Source organism: Prionailurus viverrinus, chromosome E2 (genome assembly GCF_022837055.1).
Source record: "Prionailurus viverrinus isolate Anna chromosome E2, UM_Priviv_1.0, whole genome shotgun sequence".
Taxonomy (NCBI): Eukaryota; Metazoa; Chordata; class Mammalia; order Carnivora; family Felidae; genus Prionailurus; species Prionailurus viverrinus.
Window position 1 is genome coordinate 57,536,301 of NC_062575.1, and position 18,397 is coordinate 57,554,697.

At 41.3% G+C, this 18,397-nt stretch overlaps 1 protein-coding gene and 1 pseudogene across 1 annotated transcript; both read left to right on the top strand.

The window, feature by feature from the left end:
• LOC125153241 (KRAB domain-containing protein 5-like) overlaps positions 1 to 10,993 on the top strand; it is a 68,962-nt pseudogene extending 57,969 nt beyond the window's left edge.
• A 4,989-nt stretch (positions 10,994 to 15,982) lies between these two features.
• On the top strand, positions 15,983 to 17,380 carry LOC125152615 (zinc finger protein 678-like). The gene is made up of 2 exons (XM_047834677.1): positions 15,983 to 16,337; positions 16,422 to 17,380. Exons 1-2 carry the CDS (start codon positions 15,983 to 15,985, stop codon positions 17,378 to 17,380), a joined length of 1,314 nt encoding a protein of 437 aa, XP_047690633.1.
• Positions 17,381 to 18,397: the final 1,017 nt, after the last annotated feature.

Below are 18,397 nucleotides of genomic sequence, written 5' to 3' on the forward strand. Positions count from 1 at the left end.
GTAAAATGTGCCAACAATGACTATATATCAAAAAAACTAAAACAAAAACTGAGAGATGAAATTCAGATACACTCTGAGTGAAGTATAAAAACTAATGATTCATTTGTCCTTAAGTTGAAGATCTCTGATTTTAGGTTTTTTTTTTTAATTTTTTTTTCAACGTTTATTTATTTTTGGGACAGAGAGAGACAGAGCATGAACAGGGGAGGGGCAGAGAGAGAGGGAGACTCAGAATCTGAAACAGGCTCCAGGCTCTGAGCCATCAGCCCAGAGCCCGACGCGGGTCTCGAACTCAGGGACCGCGAGATCATGACCTGGCTGAAGTCCGACGCTTAACCGACTGCGCCACCCAGGCGCCCCTGATTTTAGTTTTGTGTATCAGAAATTTTAGCTGTATTCGTCTGACAGTAGTGGATTGATTTTACTTTTATTCATTATCTTTCAGCTGTATCTTCAAATGGCACCCAGAGCCTTCTCCCAAAGATGTGCATAGATACTTGTTTCCAAAGACTGTCAGTAGGTAGACATAAACATAGTGACCGTGAGAAAGTATGCTTAATGAGAGACTGGAACAGTGTTGGGGACGGTGAAGGGCATCAAAGCTATCATGAAGGACATATCCAAAGGGAGACAATTACCCATAATAAGCCTCTCACTGCACAAAATGGTGAAGGATATAAACACTTTAGAACCCCCCTTTCTAACTACACTACTGCAAAGCGGTGTGTTTCTATAAGCAAAGGCTCAAATCAAATGGTCAAACATACATATTTGCAGAACAAATATTTGGAAAACCTGGAAGGTGACCTAGTCTATGCTGAAAATACTTATTTGTACCCTTTTCACAATAGGATTGCATTCACCTTTCAAAAATTTTTTTTCAACGTTTATTTATTTTTGGGACAGAGAGAGACAGAGCATGAACGGGGGAGGGTCAGAGAGAGAGGGAGACACAGAATCGGAAACAGGCTCCAGGCTCTGAGCTGTCAGCACAGAGCCCGACGCGGGGCTCCAACTCAGGGACCGCGAGATCGTGACCTGGCTGAAGTCGGACGCTTAACCGACTGCGCCACCCAGGCGCCCCTGCATTCACCTTTCAATCAAATATTTCTGAAAATCAGAGATTTAAAAATGAAAAAAAAGTGGTAGGTGGTATCCCGTTGAGAGGTCTTCACTGAGCAGTCAACCTTAAAACAAAACCACAACACTTTCAATGAAAACAGGATTCCTCAATGCAGTCAGTCTGAGAAAATATTTAAGCAGCGTTCAAACGTTAATAAACATCTGAAGACTCATCTTCCAGAGAACCATTATGACTGTAATAAATGTAGGGAAGTATTTTATCAAAGCTCCAACCTTAGTATACAGCAGAGTATATATTTAGGAGAGAATCCTTACAAATATAGTGAATGTGGGAAAATTCCTAACCTATCCTCCAATGATGGTGATCATCAGAGGATTCATGTGGGAAAAAAAACCCATACACATGTCATGAACCTGGGAACATGCTTAGTCAATCATCAAGACTGAAAGTGGATAAGACAACCTACACTGGACAGAAAGGTCAGATTTGTAACAATTTTATGAGAAGCCACTCATTCGTGTACAGGCTGGTCTACCTTGAAGCCATTGTATTGATTGTACTAGGCTACCATAAAGCAATTAGATTGTTGTGTATTCATTATCAGTGCATGAATCATGATACCTCTCAATAAATATGAATTTCTGGGGCGCCTTGGTGGCCCAGTTAAGTGTCTGACTTCGGCTCAGGTCATGGTTTCATGGTTTGGAGGGTTGGATCCATGTGTTGGGCTGGGTGCTGACAGCTCAGAGCCTGGAACCTGCTTCAGATTCCATGTCTCCCTCTCTCTCTGTGCCTCCCCTGCTCATGTTCTGTGCCTCTCTCTCAGAAATAAATAAACATTAAAATATATATATTGCATTTGGAAAACTACCTGGCAGTGACTTAGGGAAATAAACTTTCCTCCTGAAGGACAACAGCTCATCAAGTCTAATTATGTCCCTTTGCCAGAAGGATTATTTGAAACAGACCAAGAAAAAGCTCTGAAACCCAGGACAGGTTTCCTTTGTAACAGACATTTGCATGTATCAGGGTAAGTTCCATTTGGAAGGGTGTCTCCCTCTGTGTAGCAGAAAGAGGGAGAATGTGTAAATCTCCACACGCTCTGGTCAGTGGAGAAGGCATGGGTTTTAATGTGGACAACATCCCTAGCCTGGGTGACTGTGCTTTGCTGATCTCCTCCCCAAATGCTTCCCAGTAGGATCACCTGTGGAGTTTCAAGAAGGATCATTGCTGCTGCCCTCCGCCCTCACATTCCCTCAACTGGGTGGGTGGAAACACAGTGTAGTTTCAGGGAAGTGCTCCAGGGGATTCAGGTGCAGGATTTTTGACCTCAACACCAGGGATTCCTGGTCTCCCCGCTTCAAAGAATGAAGAGGTGGGCACAAATGCGCCACAGGCAGAGGTGATTAGTGTCTAAGAGAGAGAGAGTGGTAGGAAAGCTCGCTGTACAGAGAGGGGCGTCTGAGGATGAAAACCTGAGACAATAGGCAAGGATCTTTGTTTTGTGAGGATTGGGTCTCTCCCACCTTCCCTTTCCCCTATTTCCTTTTCACCACCTACTCGTATTGGCTTGCTAACTCTAGGTGTTGGGTTTTCCATTCCTGATTGTCTCATTCCCACTGTACTCGGGATGGTGAGGCCCCACAGTTCCTTGTGGGTCATACGTTTTATGGTCTACCACTAAGTTGGGTCTTCTGTCAAATTCCTGAGGGGAACCTGAAGGGAAGTCGGTGATATGTGTTACATCTTTAGGGGGAACCTTACACCTGAGGGGGTTTGCTGTGGTCAGACACTCCCAGCATTGTTCCAGTGTTTTGGAAAAAAAGTGTTTTTCCCCACCCCAGGGACCTCAGGTCCTAATCTTTCCCTTTCTGCCTTCTGAATTCTATCTTTTCCTATTATAATTCTTTTTTTTTTTAATGTTTACTTATTTTTGAGAGAGACAGAGACAGAATGCGAGTGGGTTGGGGCAGAGAGAGAGGGAGGCAAGGATCTGAGGCAGGCTTCAGGCGCTGAGCTGTCAGCACAGCGGCCGACATGGGGCTCGAATGCACAGACCGCGAGATCGTGACCTGAGCTGAGGTCGACCCTGGACCTACTGAGCCACACAGGTGCCCCTCCTATTATAATTCTAAGTGAGGCCCAGGGTTGAGAAGGAAGGCTTCCCCAATAATTTATGAGAGTTGAGTGCAGGCTTTTCCTCAAGGGGAGGTAACAGGGTCTCCTGTACAGGAGTTGGGGAGTGTCAGGTCTGCGTAGGAACATTTTTCTATGCTCAAGCAGAATTTGTGGGCTCCTGTGGGAGGGGAGGGCCCCTGAAAGCAGAGAAGGGAAACTCAGTGATTGGTCTCCAAGTGGGAGCTGACAGTTTCTGAATAGCTCCTGACACAAAGGACTAGGAACTTGGGCCTTTTTTGCATTTCAAAGCCTCGCCTGCAGGCGATCAGGTTACAGGAAGTGAAGAGGCAGTGTTGGTGTCTTTACCGACATTTTCTCCTACTTGTGCTGTGTTTTCTCCACAAAGATCTTCTGAGAAAGAAATCTTGAAGAGGAGGTGAAAGAAAAAATGGCCAGTTCTCAGGTAAGCCTTGCGCCCCAGGCCGGAGGACCTGTGATCTTTTTCTCCTGAATTTCCGGGCGTGTAGAAATTGCAGGGAACCTGGGTGTCTCAGCCATTTGAGCATCAGACTCTTGATTTGAGCTCAGGTCATGATCCCAGGGACCTGTGATCCAGCCCTGAGTCGGGGTTCCTTCTGAGTTTCGAGGCTACTTAAGATTTCCTCTCTGTCCCTGTGTCCCTGTCTTCCATTTACATTGATCCTCTCTCTTTAAGAGAAATTAAAAAAAAAAAAAAGGCAATGATTTTTTTGTTTGTTTGTTTGTTTGTTCTGATGGTTTTACTTTAAGTTTTCACCTACGTTTTAAGCTTCTCAGAAATGATATTCTAGGGGCGCCTGGGTGGCTCAGTCGGTTAAGCGTCAGACTTCAGCCAGGTCACGATCTCGCGGTCCGGGAGTTCGAGCCCCGCGTCGGGCTCTGTGCTGACAGCTCAGAGCCTGGAGCCTGTTTCAGATTCTGTGTCTCCCTCTCTCTCTGCCCCTCCCCCGTTCATGCTCTGTCTCTCTCTGTCCCAAAAATAAATAAAAGTTAAAAAAATTAAAAAAAATGATATTCTAGGTTATGTCTTTAGAACACTCCTCCCCTATATCCCAGAGACTTTGCTCCCTTCTCTCCAACCTGGTTTCCAGTGGGACATCAACAGTTGTCACTTTGAATTAAATTCCTGCAAGTAATGAAAATATTCCCTTTGTGACAGATCCAGAGAGGAGAGTGTTGAGTCCAGGTTTCCTGTTGCTGATGGGGTCTGGTCCTGGGACAGCCCTCAAGGAAAACTGTTCCCATTTAGGTCTGATCTGGATGGTTTCTCTGCTCCGGGTAGAGTACGATTATGAAAATGCAAAATACATCAGATAGATATGAGGCACAGAATAATCTGGAATGTTCCTGGTCATTAGGATGTGGAAAACATACTGTAAAATAGTCTAGATATTACGGGACATGGAGACTATATGTGACTGAAGGCTGTATAAATCCATTGTATCTTCAAAATTGTTTATTTTATTTATTTTTTTTTATTTAAAAAAAATTTTTTTTCAACGTTTATTTATTTTTGGGACAGAGAGAGACAGAGCATGAACGGGGGAGGGGCAGAGAGAGAGGGAGACACAGAATCTGAAACAGGCTCCAGGCTCTGAGCCATCAGCCCAGAGCCCGACGCGGGGCTCAAACTCACGGACCGTGAGATCGTGACCTGGCCGAAGTCGGACGCTCAACCGACTGCGCCACCCAGGCCCCCCTTCAAAATTGTTTATATTCTGATTTACTGTTTGGGGTCACAAGAACACATGGTGATCCTGTGTCCTGAGGTGTGCCTTAGGCACTGATAACAATTTGTTTCCTTCCAGCCATTATTACCTTCTTTTACTTGACTTTGTGCTCTGTGACAGATTTCCTCCCTATAACGTTCATATGATTCCTTCTTATCAGTTTTAATGATTTTAGGCAGATTCCCTGAGCGACTTCCAGACACCATCATATTTAATTTTTTTTTAATGTTTATATATTTTTGAGAGAGACAGAGACAGAATGGGAGTGGGGGAGGGGCAGAGAGAGAGGAAGACACAGAACCTGAAGCAGGCTCCAGGCCCCGAGCCATCAGCACAGAGCCAAATGTGGGGCTCGAACTCACAGAGTTGTGAGATCATGACCTGAGCTGAAGTCAGAGGCTCAACCGAGTGAGCCCCCAGGTGCCCCAAGACACCATCACATTTAAAATGGAAACTTTCTGGGGCTCCTGGGTGGCGCAGTCGGTTAAGCATCCGACTTCAGCCAGGTCACGATCTCGCGGTCCGTGAGTTCGAGCCCCGCGTCAGGCTCTGGGCTGATGGCTCGGAGCCTGGAGCCTGTTTCGGATTCTGTGTCTCCCTCTCTCTGTGCCCCTCCCCCGTTCATGCTCTGTCTCTCTCTGTCCCCAAAATACAATAAAAAATGTTGAAAAAAAATTAAAATGGAAACTTTCTTTTAGTTTCTCTTTCCTTGGTTTTTTTTTTTTTTTTTTTTTTTAAGTTTATATATTTTGAGACACCCAGAGAGAGCAGGAGGATTGGAGTTGCAGAGAAACCATGAATCCCAAGCAGGCTCCACAGGGTCTGTGCAGAGCATCACTCAGGGCTCAAACTCACAAAACCATGAGTCCTTGACCTGAGCTGAAGAGTCAAACGCTTAACTGACTAAGGACCCAGGCACCCCTACCTTGCAGTTTCTGATGAGGAAAACAAAGGCAAAAGAAATGTAGGTAAAATTAAATTGTCTTACAACTTAGAACCCACTGAGAAATACTTAAGACTGGAAGAGGAAGATATTCCTCAAGGAATTTACAACTGCTTTAATGTTAATGCTTTTCTAGAGGGGAAAAGCAAGCTTAGCTTGACAATAGCCAAATTCCAGGATCCTGTGAGTCCTCTTTAACCTATGAAATCCCTTCAGAATCTTTATTCCAACCCCCCCCCCAACTTAAAGTATATAATGAATGTCTCCTCACAATCACACTGCAGCTCATTCTTCCCACATGTCCCGTCCCTGTGCTTTAATAAGATCAGCCTCGTTCACCAAAAAGGTCTCAAGAATAGTTTCTTGAGCATTTATTTACTCCTGGCCCACCTCACATCAGTTTCCACTGAGCAATGAAGTCCCTCAACTTGTGTAGTAAATGTAATGACTTATGGGAGTAGAGGTTCTAAATCAATCAGACCTTCATCCTGTAGGTTTTTATTTCACTGCATAGTCATGACACAGACATACTCTTCTATTTACTTGTTTGTGTTTTCAGAAAGAGAAGAATGACATAATATGTTTGAGTGACTTAAAATCCTGAAATACCATAGAGCACAAGTGATGATTGAAACAAAAGCTTTCAATGAGGGGCGCCTGGGTGGCTCAGTCGATGAAGTCTCCATCTTGATTTCGGTGCAGATCATGATCTCGAGGTTCATGAGATAGAGCCCCATGTTAGGACACATGCTGACAGCGGGAGCCCTCCTGGGATTCTCTGTGTCTGTCACTCCCCTGCACCTGCACTCTTTCTGTCTCAAAATAAACAGACATTAAATTGAAAAAAGCCTTTCGAGATGCCTGGGTGGCTCACTTGATTAAGTATCTGATTCAACTCACAGTTCATGAGTTTGAGTCCCACAACTCTCTTTCTCTCTCCCCCTCTCTCTTTTCACCCTCCCTTACTTGTGCCCTCTCTCTCTTTCAGTAAAGAATAAATAAATTAAAAATCTAAAACAAAATATAAAACAAGGTTTCCAAGGACTATTATATTACGAGATCATTGAGTACTATGGTCAAGATACTACTTTTGAGGTACTGTATGGTACAAGACGGGATTTACTGAAATAGGACAGGGGCAGGACCCATGGGCAGAAAAAAATGTACTTTGGCTGCGTGAAGCTTGTATGTTCATGGGGGAGGGTAAGTGCACAGTGTTCAATCACAAAACTTTCTTTAAATTTCTACTTGTAAAACTACCTCTGCACGATTTCTCTGATGCTTATCATTCAGTTCAATATTAACAATTGATGAGACACACTAGCACTCATGTGACCCTTTAAAAAATCCAGCATCCTTGGGGCGCCTGGGTGGCGCAGTCGGTTAAGCGTCCAACTTCAGCCAGGTCACGATCTCGCGGTCCGGGAGTTCGAGCCCCGCGTCGGGCTCTGGGCTGATGGCTCAGAGCCTGGAGCTTGTTTCCGATTCTGTGTCTCCCTCTCTCTCTGCCCCTCCCCCGTTCATGCTTTGTCTCTCTCTGTCCCAAAAATAAATAAACGTTGGGAAAAAAAAAAAAAAATCCAGCTTCCAGAGGCACCTGCGTGGCTCGGTCACAGCCAGGAGCAGGCTTACAGTCTCTCCCTCTCTCTGCCTCTCCCCTTTTTACACCATGTTTGCCCATGCTCTCTCTCACAATATAAATAAACATGGAAAAAGAAAAATTGAATGCAGGAACCAGTCTGTATTTGATGCTCATCCAAACTATGCAGGCTCTAGGTCAGCCTTCTATGGTGAAGGTGAACATGTTTCTGTTTGTATCCGTCATAGTAGACTCAGAAATAAAAACTGTTATATCATTCTATGTGTTTGTGTTGATAGTGTGAGTAAAAGACTTAAGCATTATCACCTACGACTAGATTGAGAAGTTTCAGGTCATCGAAATGTTTTTTGTTCGTTTGGATTTTTTTTTTTTTTTAAGTTTTGAGAGAGACAAGGAGGGGCAGAGAAAGAGAGGGAGAGACAGAATTCCAGGCAAGCCACACTGTCAGCACAGAGCCTGAGGTGAGGCTTGAACTCAGGAACCCTGAGATCATGACATGAACTGAAATCAAGAGTTGTAAACCTAAGGTACTAAGCCATCCAGGTACTGCTCTTGAAAACTTTTTCAGTCACCCTGATAATATTCTATTCTACCATGTTTAATGTTATAACTACTTTCAAAATGTATGGATGTGTGCATGGAATGTATAAATATAGATGAATTTTGTGTGCATATCTTCTTTCCATCAGTTTTCTCAGTGTTTAACACCTGTTATGAACATTGATTTAGGGTCCTTGTGTATATTGCCCTGTGTGTCATTTTAGATCAACTCTAGGTCAGTTAACCTAGATTAAAATCTGATCCATACCATGTACTGGGTGCTTAACAAATATTTACCAAAAATAGAAGAATAATGTGTTTCTTGTCTTAGATTATTATTATTTATTTTCCATGAATTTATGAGAAATTGTTTAATGCTCTCTACTAACCAGGAAATGCTTGAAAAGCCTTGTCACCTTTCTTGCTATTCTAGTAGAACTTGTAATTGCTGTAAAACCCACTCAATTCCAAGTCCTCCAAGAGTTCTTGAATTTGAGTTCTACTTCATTATTGGAATATGTATACCTTGGCCCATAGACTAATGCCTTGTTAGAAATGCAGACACCTACCCCATGCTAGAACTCCTGAACAGTTCCCTCATTTTAACAAGATCTCAAATGCACTGTTGTGAAATTATAATTCACATTAGAAGATGCTAAGTACATTTGTAACTCACCAAAACTTCCCATTAAGAAATAGACACCACATGTACTGTATGATGGAAATATAGGATTCCAAAATGTGTATGCCTATGTTGATGCCTTCGTTTTACAAATTCTCTTGAATAAACACAATATTTATAACAGTTCATACTCAAAGTTAAAGAATATATTAGAGCATAATACTGTGTTACAAATGGTCTTACTGCAGAAAGCAAGAAACTCATCTAAGCAGGAACCAGTTCTCCTAATATAACTGAACAAACAGGAATACAGTCCTTGGTGAATCACAAAAAAACTATACCAAGTGGGGATGTCAGACAAAGGAAAATTGATTTACAGGAAATAAGGAGATCACAGGAAATAATTTCCAAAGCAGAGACACAGAGGAAAGGAGAATAATTTCCTTTTTTTAAAAAAAATTTTGTTGGGGCGCCTGGGTGGCTTGGTCGGTTAGTTGTCTGACTTCGGCTCAGGTCATGATCTCATGGTCCATGAGTTCGAGCCCCGTGTCGGGCTCTGTGCTGACGGCTCAGAGCCTGGAGCCTGTTTCAGATTCTGTGTCTCCCTCTCTCTCTGCCCCTCCCCTGTTCATGCTCTGTCTCTCTCTGTCTCAAAAAAAATAAATAAACGTTAAAAAAAAATTAAAAAAAAATTTTGTTTAAATTTATTTATTTTCAGAGACAGACTGAGTGGAGGAGGGGTAGAGAGAGAGGGAGAGAGAGAGAATTCCAAGCAGGCTCCGTGCTGTCAACGCAGAGTCTGATGCAGGGTTTGAACTCAGAAACTGTGAGATCATGACCTGAGCTGAAACCAATAGTCGGATGCTTCAGCAACAGAGCCACCCATGCACCCTGGAATGCTTTCCTTTTATTTAGGGTTAGGGTGGATATTTATCAGAGGAGACTGGGGATAAGGTTGCACATGAGCCTTAAGAAAACAGTTCTATACATTCACTGTATGCTACATAGTAAATGAGGTTTATACTCCTCCTTGGGTGGAGATTTTAGCATTATAATGAGGTAAAAGGGAGCTCCTGGGTGTCCCAGTCCCTTGAGCTTCTGACTTTTGATTTAGGCTCAAGTCATGATCTCATAGTCTTAAGATCAAGCCCCAAGTCAAGCTCCATACTGAGCATGGAGCCTGGTGGGATTTCTTCTCTCTGCCCCACCCATACTTGTGCTCTCTCTCTCTCAGGGAATAAACTTAAAAATATATACAATGAGATATAGGTAACTGTTCTCATTTCATGCTTACTCTAATGTTCATCTGCATAGATGTGAGCCTGGGGTTAAGGTCAAATTGAGACAATGGAAGCTCTTCCTCAGGGCAGTCATTACCTTTGTTGGATACTTTCTGTTTCCACCACAGGACAGTATGCCCATGGGGTATTTTCCCTGAAGTAAAAGGTAAGGTGGAAAGAAGAGGTTAAGTAAACTGAGGGATATGGTCAGTGAGCAAATGCAGGTAAGCAGTGGAATGTCAGATCGTGGGTTGCGGCTTGTGACATGAACTCCCTCTTCCATCTTAGGGACCACTTGAACTCTTCATGTGTCCACTTGGTAACTGTAGTGTTTATTGCAGGGACTGCTGACCTTCAGGGATGTGGCTGTAGTATTCTCTCTGGAGGAGTAGGGATGCCTGAACCAGAGTCAGCGAGAACTGTACAGGGATGTGATGTTAGAGACCTATGGACACCTCCTCTTCTTGGGTGAGGATACCACCCTCCAGATTTCCCAAACCACACTCAGGTTTTGTTCCTTCCTTTGAAGACTGTCTCTTGGAATCTTCCTCTTTGCATGACTGGGATTCAAATCCCTACATAAGGGAAATAATTATGAGTTTGTAGATGTAAAGAAATATCTTCATGTTTCTTTCAAAGTTAGTTTTCCCTTCCTTAGACTAACATCATCATTTTTTAGATTAATGACAATTCTAAACATTGAGTGCCATAAAATGGTATTTCCATCTTCAATACCAATCTCAACTCATTATGGTAGTGTAATACTGGGAAGTAGAGATCAAGATGTGAACCTTGGAAACCATCCTGGGTGTTCTAAAAGGGCTATTGGGCATTTTCCAGAATTGCACAATGTCCTCTCTACTGAGTCCAATACTGGATTGAAAGGTAGAATTTCCAGCAATACTCCTATTCCTTTTTTCTAGCATCCAGGTCTTGTGACAAAGCCGGACCTGGTCCTCTTTTTGGAACTTAAGAAGGAGTTCTGGGAATGGAAGAGAAAGGAGACAGTAGCTACACACCCAGGTAGGTGGGAATGAATGAAGCAGATGACAAAGGTGAGGTCCAAATGTGAAGGATGAAGACTGACCTTAAAACGTGGATTGAGGAGCCCTCCTTGAATTGAAATTAGTTTTAAAAGGCCGGTTTTATGTCTCTTCCTCTCACAGTGGACTTCTGCTTTCCAACACATCATGCTCTTACATTCTCTAAGGATTGTCCTTCAGTTCCACTGTAGGTCCTTCACGTCCACAGTGAAGGCCTCCGTAATCTGATTGATTGGTTGTCCATTGCTTTGAGGGTGGGGGAAATCTCTGTATTTCTGAGGAAGTCTATGTTAATACATTTCTGAGTATTTGCCTTGTGTGAGAAGTGTGTCGGGGTACTGATGGACATATTGGGGGTTGGTGCAGAAATCCCGGAAACAATGGGGACAGATATCACATGTTATCTGTTTCCCGATATTATGGATGCTTTAATCTTAATCGTACTGAATTGACACCCACTCATTTCATCAGATAATAAAGCACCTCCCTAAAATGAGAAAATCTAACCCTTTATTTTACTTCAAAAGTTCAGTTTTGAGGGCGCATGGTTGGATCAATTGGTTAAGCATCTGACTTCAGCTGAAGTCATGATCTCACAGACAGTGAGTTTGGGGCCAGCATAGGCCTCTGTGATGACAGCACAGAGCAAGCTTGGAATTCGGTCTCCCTCTCTCTCTCTGTTCCTCCCCTACTTCGTCTTTATCTCTCTCTCAAAAACAAACAAACAAACAAAAAAAGTTCAGTTGTTTGGTATTAACTAAAATAAGAGATTTCTATTCTATGTGTTCCATTCCTTAATGGTGAAATAATTTTAAGCACCTATTATTTTCCTAGAAATCCTACATGAATTAATGCCATAGGGGAGATAGGACATTTAGAATTTAAAACTCACAACCTATAATAAATCTCAATTGTTACATTATTTCTTAATAATTGAATCATTTTATAATTTTGTCTTGTATAATATGAAGTTCCTGTGACTTTGCCATATATGTTTTCACTTTCTGAGTAGTTATATTTGAGATTACTTTATGATTTATTGGATCAAAAATTTTTTTAATTTTTTTTAATGTTTATTTAAAAAAATTTTTTTTTAACGTTTATATATTTTTGAGACAGAGAGAGACAGAGCATGAATAGGGGAGGGTCATAGAGAGAGAGGAAGACACAGAATCGAAACAGGCTCCAGGCTCTGAGCGGTGAGCACAGCCCTACGCGGGACTCGAACTCTCGGACTGCGAGATCATGACCTGAGCTGAAGTTGGCTGCTTAACCGACTTAGCCACCCAGGCGTCCCTTTAATGTTTATTTTTGAAAGACAGAGTGAGTAGGGGATGGCAGAGAGAGAGGGAGACACAGAATCTGAAGCAGGCTCTAGGCTCTGAGCTGTCCACACAGAGCCTGACATGGGGCATGAACCCACAAATTGTGAGATCATGACCTAAGCCGAAGTCTCATGCTTAACTGACTGAGCCACCTAGGTACTCCTAGATTAAAAGTTCTGATATGACATGGATGTGTGCTTCATAAGAAATGAGGTAGATGATTAGTGAATTTCTTATATTTAGAAAAAAAGTTTTGATTATAAATGTAATTTTGCTTCAGGAAACATGAATCAGTCTTTTCTACTTTCCTCAGAATGTATCTGAATTCAATATAAAAAGGTTGTTTTTTGTTTGTTTTTTAAATAAAGTGCTTGTTGGCCTATTTACAATGCTGATGGTGTTTGTTTATTTAGAAAAGAAAGTTTTTGGGACACCTGTGTAGCTCAGAGGGTTGAGCATCTGACTCTTGATTTCAGTTCAGTTCATGACCACTTCATAGTTTGTGAGTTCTAGCCCTGTATCCAGCTCTGCCCTGACAGCATGGAGCCTGCTTGGGATTTTCTCCCTCTCTCCCTGTCCCTCCTACTCTCTGTCTCTCCCTCCCCCTCTCTCTCTCTCTCTCTCTCTCTCTCTCAATATACTTAATAAAACTTAAAAGAAGGGAAAGGTTTTTGTATGCTTGATTCTATGGATGGGTTATACCCTTAAATTCTGTGTAAATGGAGATATCTATTAACATAATACACTTTTTCATGCCTTTTAACTGCTTCATTCATAAGAATTTTCATTAGAGCTTTTGATTTTAGTGAATATACATTACAATTTTACTGTCCATGAAGACATGCCAATAATTCAAAATGTTCCTTTTCTTTTATGAGTACACAGTCACAGTTTAATATTATAGCTACATAGGTGCATCAGGGTGGCTCAGTTGGTTACATGTTTGGCCCTTGACTTTGGCTTACGTCATGGTCTCACAGTTTGTGAGTTCAAGCCCTGTGTCAAGCTCTCTGCCAGCAGCACATATAATGGTTTGTTATACCTTTAAGATATTTTGAGTAATCCCTAAGGAAACCACAATGAAAATATGTACACAATAAATATGTACACCAAAAAATAGATAATGAAATTAATTCTATTATTATGACAACTCACGTAGACATGAAACAACATTCACTGACCACTAACCCAGGAAAGAAATACACAGGATGATTCACAAAGTAAGCATGTGTAATATTTCTACATGCAAATACTTAGATAATTTTGTTGGCAGAGGGCATAAAGCTGATTCATATTTGAGTTACACTGATATTTTCTGAAAATGTAATCAGTTGAAAATTGTCACCCCATAACAAAATACACAGGTAAAAAACAAAACCACACCTAAAGCTGAGGTTGAAAAATAAAGATGTGGAAAGTCCCATACAAAAGGAAGCACATTATTATGGAATTGCAAAACCAGAATAAGACAAAATATAAGTCAAAAACGTCTACATAAAAAAAGGTGAATTATTTATTTATTTTATTATTATTATTATTATTTTTTTATAAAATTTATTGACAAATTGGTTTCCATACAACACTCAGTGCTCATCCCAAAAGGTGCCCTCCTCAATACCCATCACCCACCCTCTCCTCCCTCCCACCCCCCATTATTATTATTTTTTAAAATTTTTTTTAAAGGTGAATTATTTAAAGGAAATCTATAATATTATTTTTTATTTGAAGAGAGAGCACAAGGAGGGGAGGAACAGAGAAACAGAGAGAGAGAGAGAGAGAGAGAGAGAGAGAGAATCCAAAGCATGCTCTCCCCTGTCACTGTAGAGCCCAGTGCAGGATTTGACTCCTAAAATGTGAGATCATGACCTGAACCGAAATCAATAGTTGGACTCTTAACCAGTTAAGCCACCACCCAGGATCCCCTTTGTCACTATGATTATAAATTGTTTCCTTTCTTTAAAATTTTAATGTTTATTTATTTATTTTTGAGAGAGAGAGAGAGAGAGAGACAGACAGACAGAGTGCAGACATGGGAGGGGCAGAAAGAGAGGGAGACACTGAATCTGAAGCAGGCTCCAGGCTGTGAGCTCTCAGCACAGAGCCCAACAGGGGACTCCCACTCATGGACCATGAAACCATGGCCTAAGCTGTAGTTGGACATGACCTACTGAGCCACCTAGATGCCCCTGTAGCTATAATACTAAACTCTGATTGTGTACCCATGAAAAAAGCAAACATTTTGAATTATTGGCATGTCTTCATGGATAGTAAAACTGTAAAGTATATTAATTAATATCAACCATGGAAAGTTCTAATGAAAACCCTTATGAATTAAGCACTTAAAAGACATTATTACACAGAATTTAAGGGTGTAATCATTTCTTTAGAATCAAGCAAGCAGAAACTTATTTTCTTAAGTTTTTTTTCCATGTATTTTGAGAAACAGAGAGAGAGAGAGAGAGAGTGGAGGAAGGGAAAAGATAGACAAGAGAATTCCAAGCAGGCTCCACACTGTCATTGCAGAGCGGGATGTGGGGCTGGAACTCATAAACGGTGAGACGATGACCTCAGCTGAAACCAAGAGTCAGATGTGCAACACTCTGAGCCACCCAGGCATGCCACAACTTTTCATTTATAAATAAACACCATCAATGTTGTAAAATATGCCAACAGTAAGTTTATAAAAACATATTTGGGATTAAATTCAAATACAATCTGAGTGTTGTAGAAAGACTAATGATTGATTTTTCTTGAAGTGAAAATTCTCTGATTTCAGTTTTGTGTATAAGAAATATTAATTGTATTTATCTGACAGCAGAAAGAGCTGTATCTTCAAATGATACCCAGAGCCCCCTTCCAAAAATGTGCAGAGAAACTTCTTTCCAAAGAGGGTTAGTGGATAGATGTAAACATTGTGCCCATGACAATGGACGCTTAATGATAGAGTGGAACAGTGTTGGGGAGAGACAAAGGCAACAAAGATCTCATGGAGCACATAATGCAAACACAGACAACTGCCCATTATATGAGTCTCATTGCCCCAAACGGTGAAGGATATAAAACATTTTGGAAGATCACCCTCTCTAAGACTTACTTCTGCAAGGCAGTTTGCTTCTATAGTCAAAGGCTCAAATCAAGTGGTCAAACAGACATATTTGCAGGACAAAAATTTGGAGAATCCGGAAAGTGACCTAGTCCATGCTGAACATACTTCTTTGCACCATTTTGACAATAGGATTGCATTAACCTTTCAGTCAAATATTTATGAAAGTCAGAGATTGAAAAAGGAAGAAAAAAATGATAAGTGGTATCCATTTGAGGGGTCCTTCCCTGAGCAGTCGACCTTACAACAAAACCACAGCATTTTCAATGAGAACAGAATTGCTCATTGCAGTGAATCTGAGAAAATATTGAACCAGGATTCAAATGTTAATAAATATCTACGGACTCCTTTGCCAGGGAACCATTGTGACTGTACTAAATGTAGGGAAGTCTTTAACAAAGCTCAAACCTTATTAGACAGAAGAGAATATATTTGGGAGAGAATCCTTCTGAATATACTGAGTGTGGGAAAATTCTTAACCAGTCCTCCAATGTTGGTGATCATCTGAGGAGTCATGTGGGAAAAAACCCGTACACATGCAATGAACCTGGTAACATGTTTAGTCAGTCATCAACACTTAATATCAATAAGACAATCCATGCTGGACAGAAAGGTTACGTTTGTAAGGAATGTGGCAAAGCCTTCAACTGGCACTCAACACTAATTCAAAATCACCTAGTGCATACTGGAAAGAGACCTTACAAATGTGAAGAATGTGGTAAAACTTTTAAGTATGGGTCATCGCTAAATGGACACAGGAAAATCCATACTGGAGAGAAACATTACAAACTTAAAAAAGGTGGGATGGCCTTTACCCAAGACTCACCTCTTACTAAACACCACAGAATTCATGCTGGAGAGAAATCTTTGGAATGTCAACAATGTGGCAAATCCTTTAACTGGCCCTCAAGCCTTATTCAACATCACAGAATTCATACTAGAGGGAGACCTTACCAATGTAGAGAATGTGGCAAGACCTTTTTTTGGCCCTCAGGCTTTAATCGACATTCCAGAATCCATACCGGAGAGAAACCTTACCAATGTAAAGAATGTGGCAAGGCCTTTAAGTGGCACTCCTACCTTAATCAACATCACAGAATTCATACTGGAGAAAAACCTTACCAATTTAAAGAGTGTTGCACGGCGTTTACCTGCACCTCAGATCTTACTGGACATCACAGAACCCATACTGGAGAGAAACCTTACAAATGTCAAGAATGTGGCAAGGCTTTTAGCCAGCAATCATCCCTTATTCAACATCCCAGAATGCATACTGGAGAGAAGCCTTACAAATGTAAAGAATGTGGCAAGGCCTTTAACCAGCCCTCAGTCCTTACTAGACATCACAGAATCCATACTGGAGAGAAACCTTACCAATGTAAAGAATATGGCAAGGCCTTTAAACAGCTCTCACACTTTAACCAACATCACAGAATTCATACTGGAGAGAAACCTTACCAATGTAAAGAATGTGGCAAGGCCTTTAACCAGCCCTCAGTCCTTACTAGATATCACAGAATCCATACTGGAGAGAAACCTTACCAATGTAAAGAATATGGCAAGGCCTTTAAACAGCTCTCACACTTTAACCAACATCACAGAATCCATACTGGAAAGAAACCTTACCGATGTAAAGAATGTGGCAAGGCCTTTAACCAGCCCTCAGTCCTTACTAGATATCACAGAATCCATACTGGAGAGAAACCTTACCAATGTAAAGAATATGGCAAGGCCTTTAAACAGCTCTCACACTTTAACCAACATCACAGAATTCATACTGGAGAGAAACCTTACCAATGTAAAGAATGTGGCAAGGCCTTTAAGAACTATCCACAGCTTACTCGACATCACAGAATCCATACTGAAGAGAAATCTCACCAATGTAAAGAATGTAGCAAGGCCTTTAGTCAACAGTCACACCTTATTAAACATCACAGAATTCATACTGATTGAAACTTTACAAATGTAAAGAATATGACCAGGTCTTTACCCGAACCTTACAACTTACTCAACATCACAGAATTCATACTTGACAGAAACCTTAATAATGTGAAGAATGTAATAAGGTCTTTAATCACTCTTCAAACTTTAGTCATTATCACAGAATTTATACTGGAGTACATCTTCCAAATTTAAGGAATTGTGGACTGCTCACCCCTTACTTTACATTGGAAAATTTACACTGGAATATAACCATTGAATACTAAAGCATGTGGCCAGGTGTTTAACCAATGCCAAACCCTGACTCCTGACCAGAGAAGGTATACTGGGGAGGATTTTGCAAATATAAGAATTTGGTAAGCTTAAAAATAAGAGGTGAAGCTTCATTCTGTATCACAGAATTCATACTGGAGAAAAACTTTAAATGTGAAGAATGTGGTAAAACTTTTGTGACTACTGAACCCTTCTCAATATCTCAGACTTTATACTGAGGAGAAACATTACAGAGGAAAAGAATGTGTCCAACCAAAGCTGGAACTCAACTTGCTCAAGATCATAGCTATCTTTCAGGAGAGAAACTAACATGTAGAGAAAGTTGCCATGCTTTTAAGTGGATTTGGATCCTTAATCAATATCCCAAAGTACACATGAGATTAAATCCTACAGACCTGGGGCGCCTGGGTGGCGCAGTTGGTTAAGCGTCCGACTTCAGCCAGGTCACGATCTCGCGGTCCGTGGGTTCGAACCCTGTGTCGGGCTCTGGGCTGATGGCTCAGAGCCTGGAGCCTGTTTCCGATTCTGTGTCTCCCTCTCTCTCTGCCCCTCCCTCGTTCATGCTCTGTCTCTCTCTGTTCCAAAAATAAATAAAAAACGTTGAAAAAAAAATCCTACAGACCTAATGAATGAGGAAAGGCCTTCATAGTAAACGAACACTTTAGCCAACACCAGACAGTGCATAAAAGAAGGTAACTTGAAAGTTATAAATATTTAGAGAAATATTTAATTGAGCATCCAATGTCAATAAATGTC

Excerpts from the sequence above, each read along its gene's own strand:
- LOC125152615 (XM_047834677.1), top strand. The coding sequence starts at position 15,983 with ATGTTTAGTCAGTCATCAACACTTAATATCAATAAGACAATCCATGCT. Across the intron at positions 16,338-16,421 it reads ATCCTTTAACTGGCCCTCAA|GCTTTAATCGACATTCCAGA; the intron begins GCCTTATTCAAC and ends TTTGGCCCTCAG.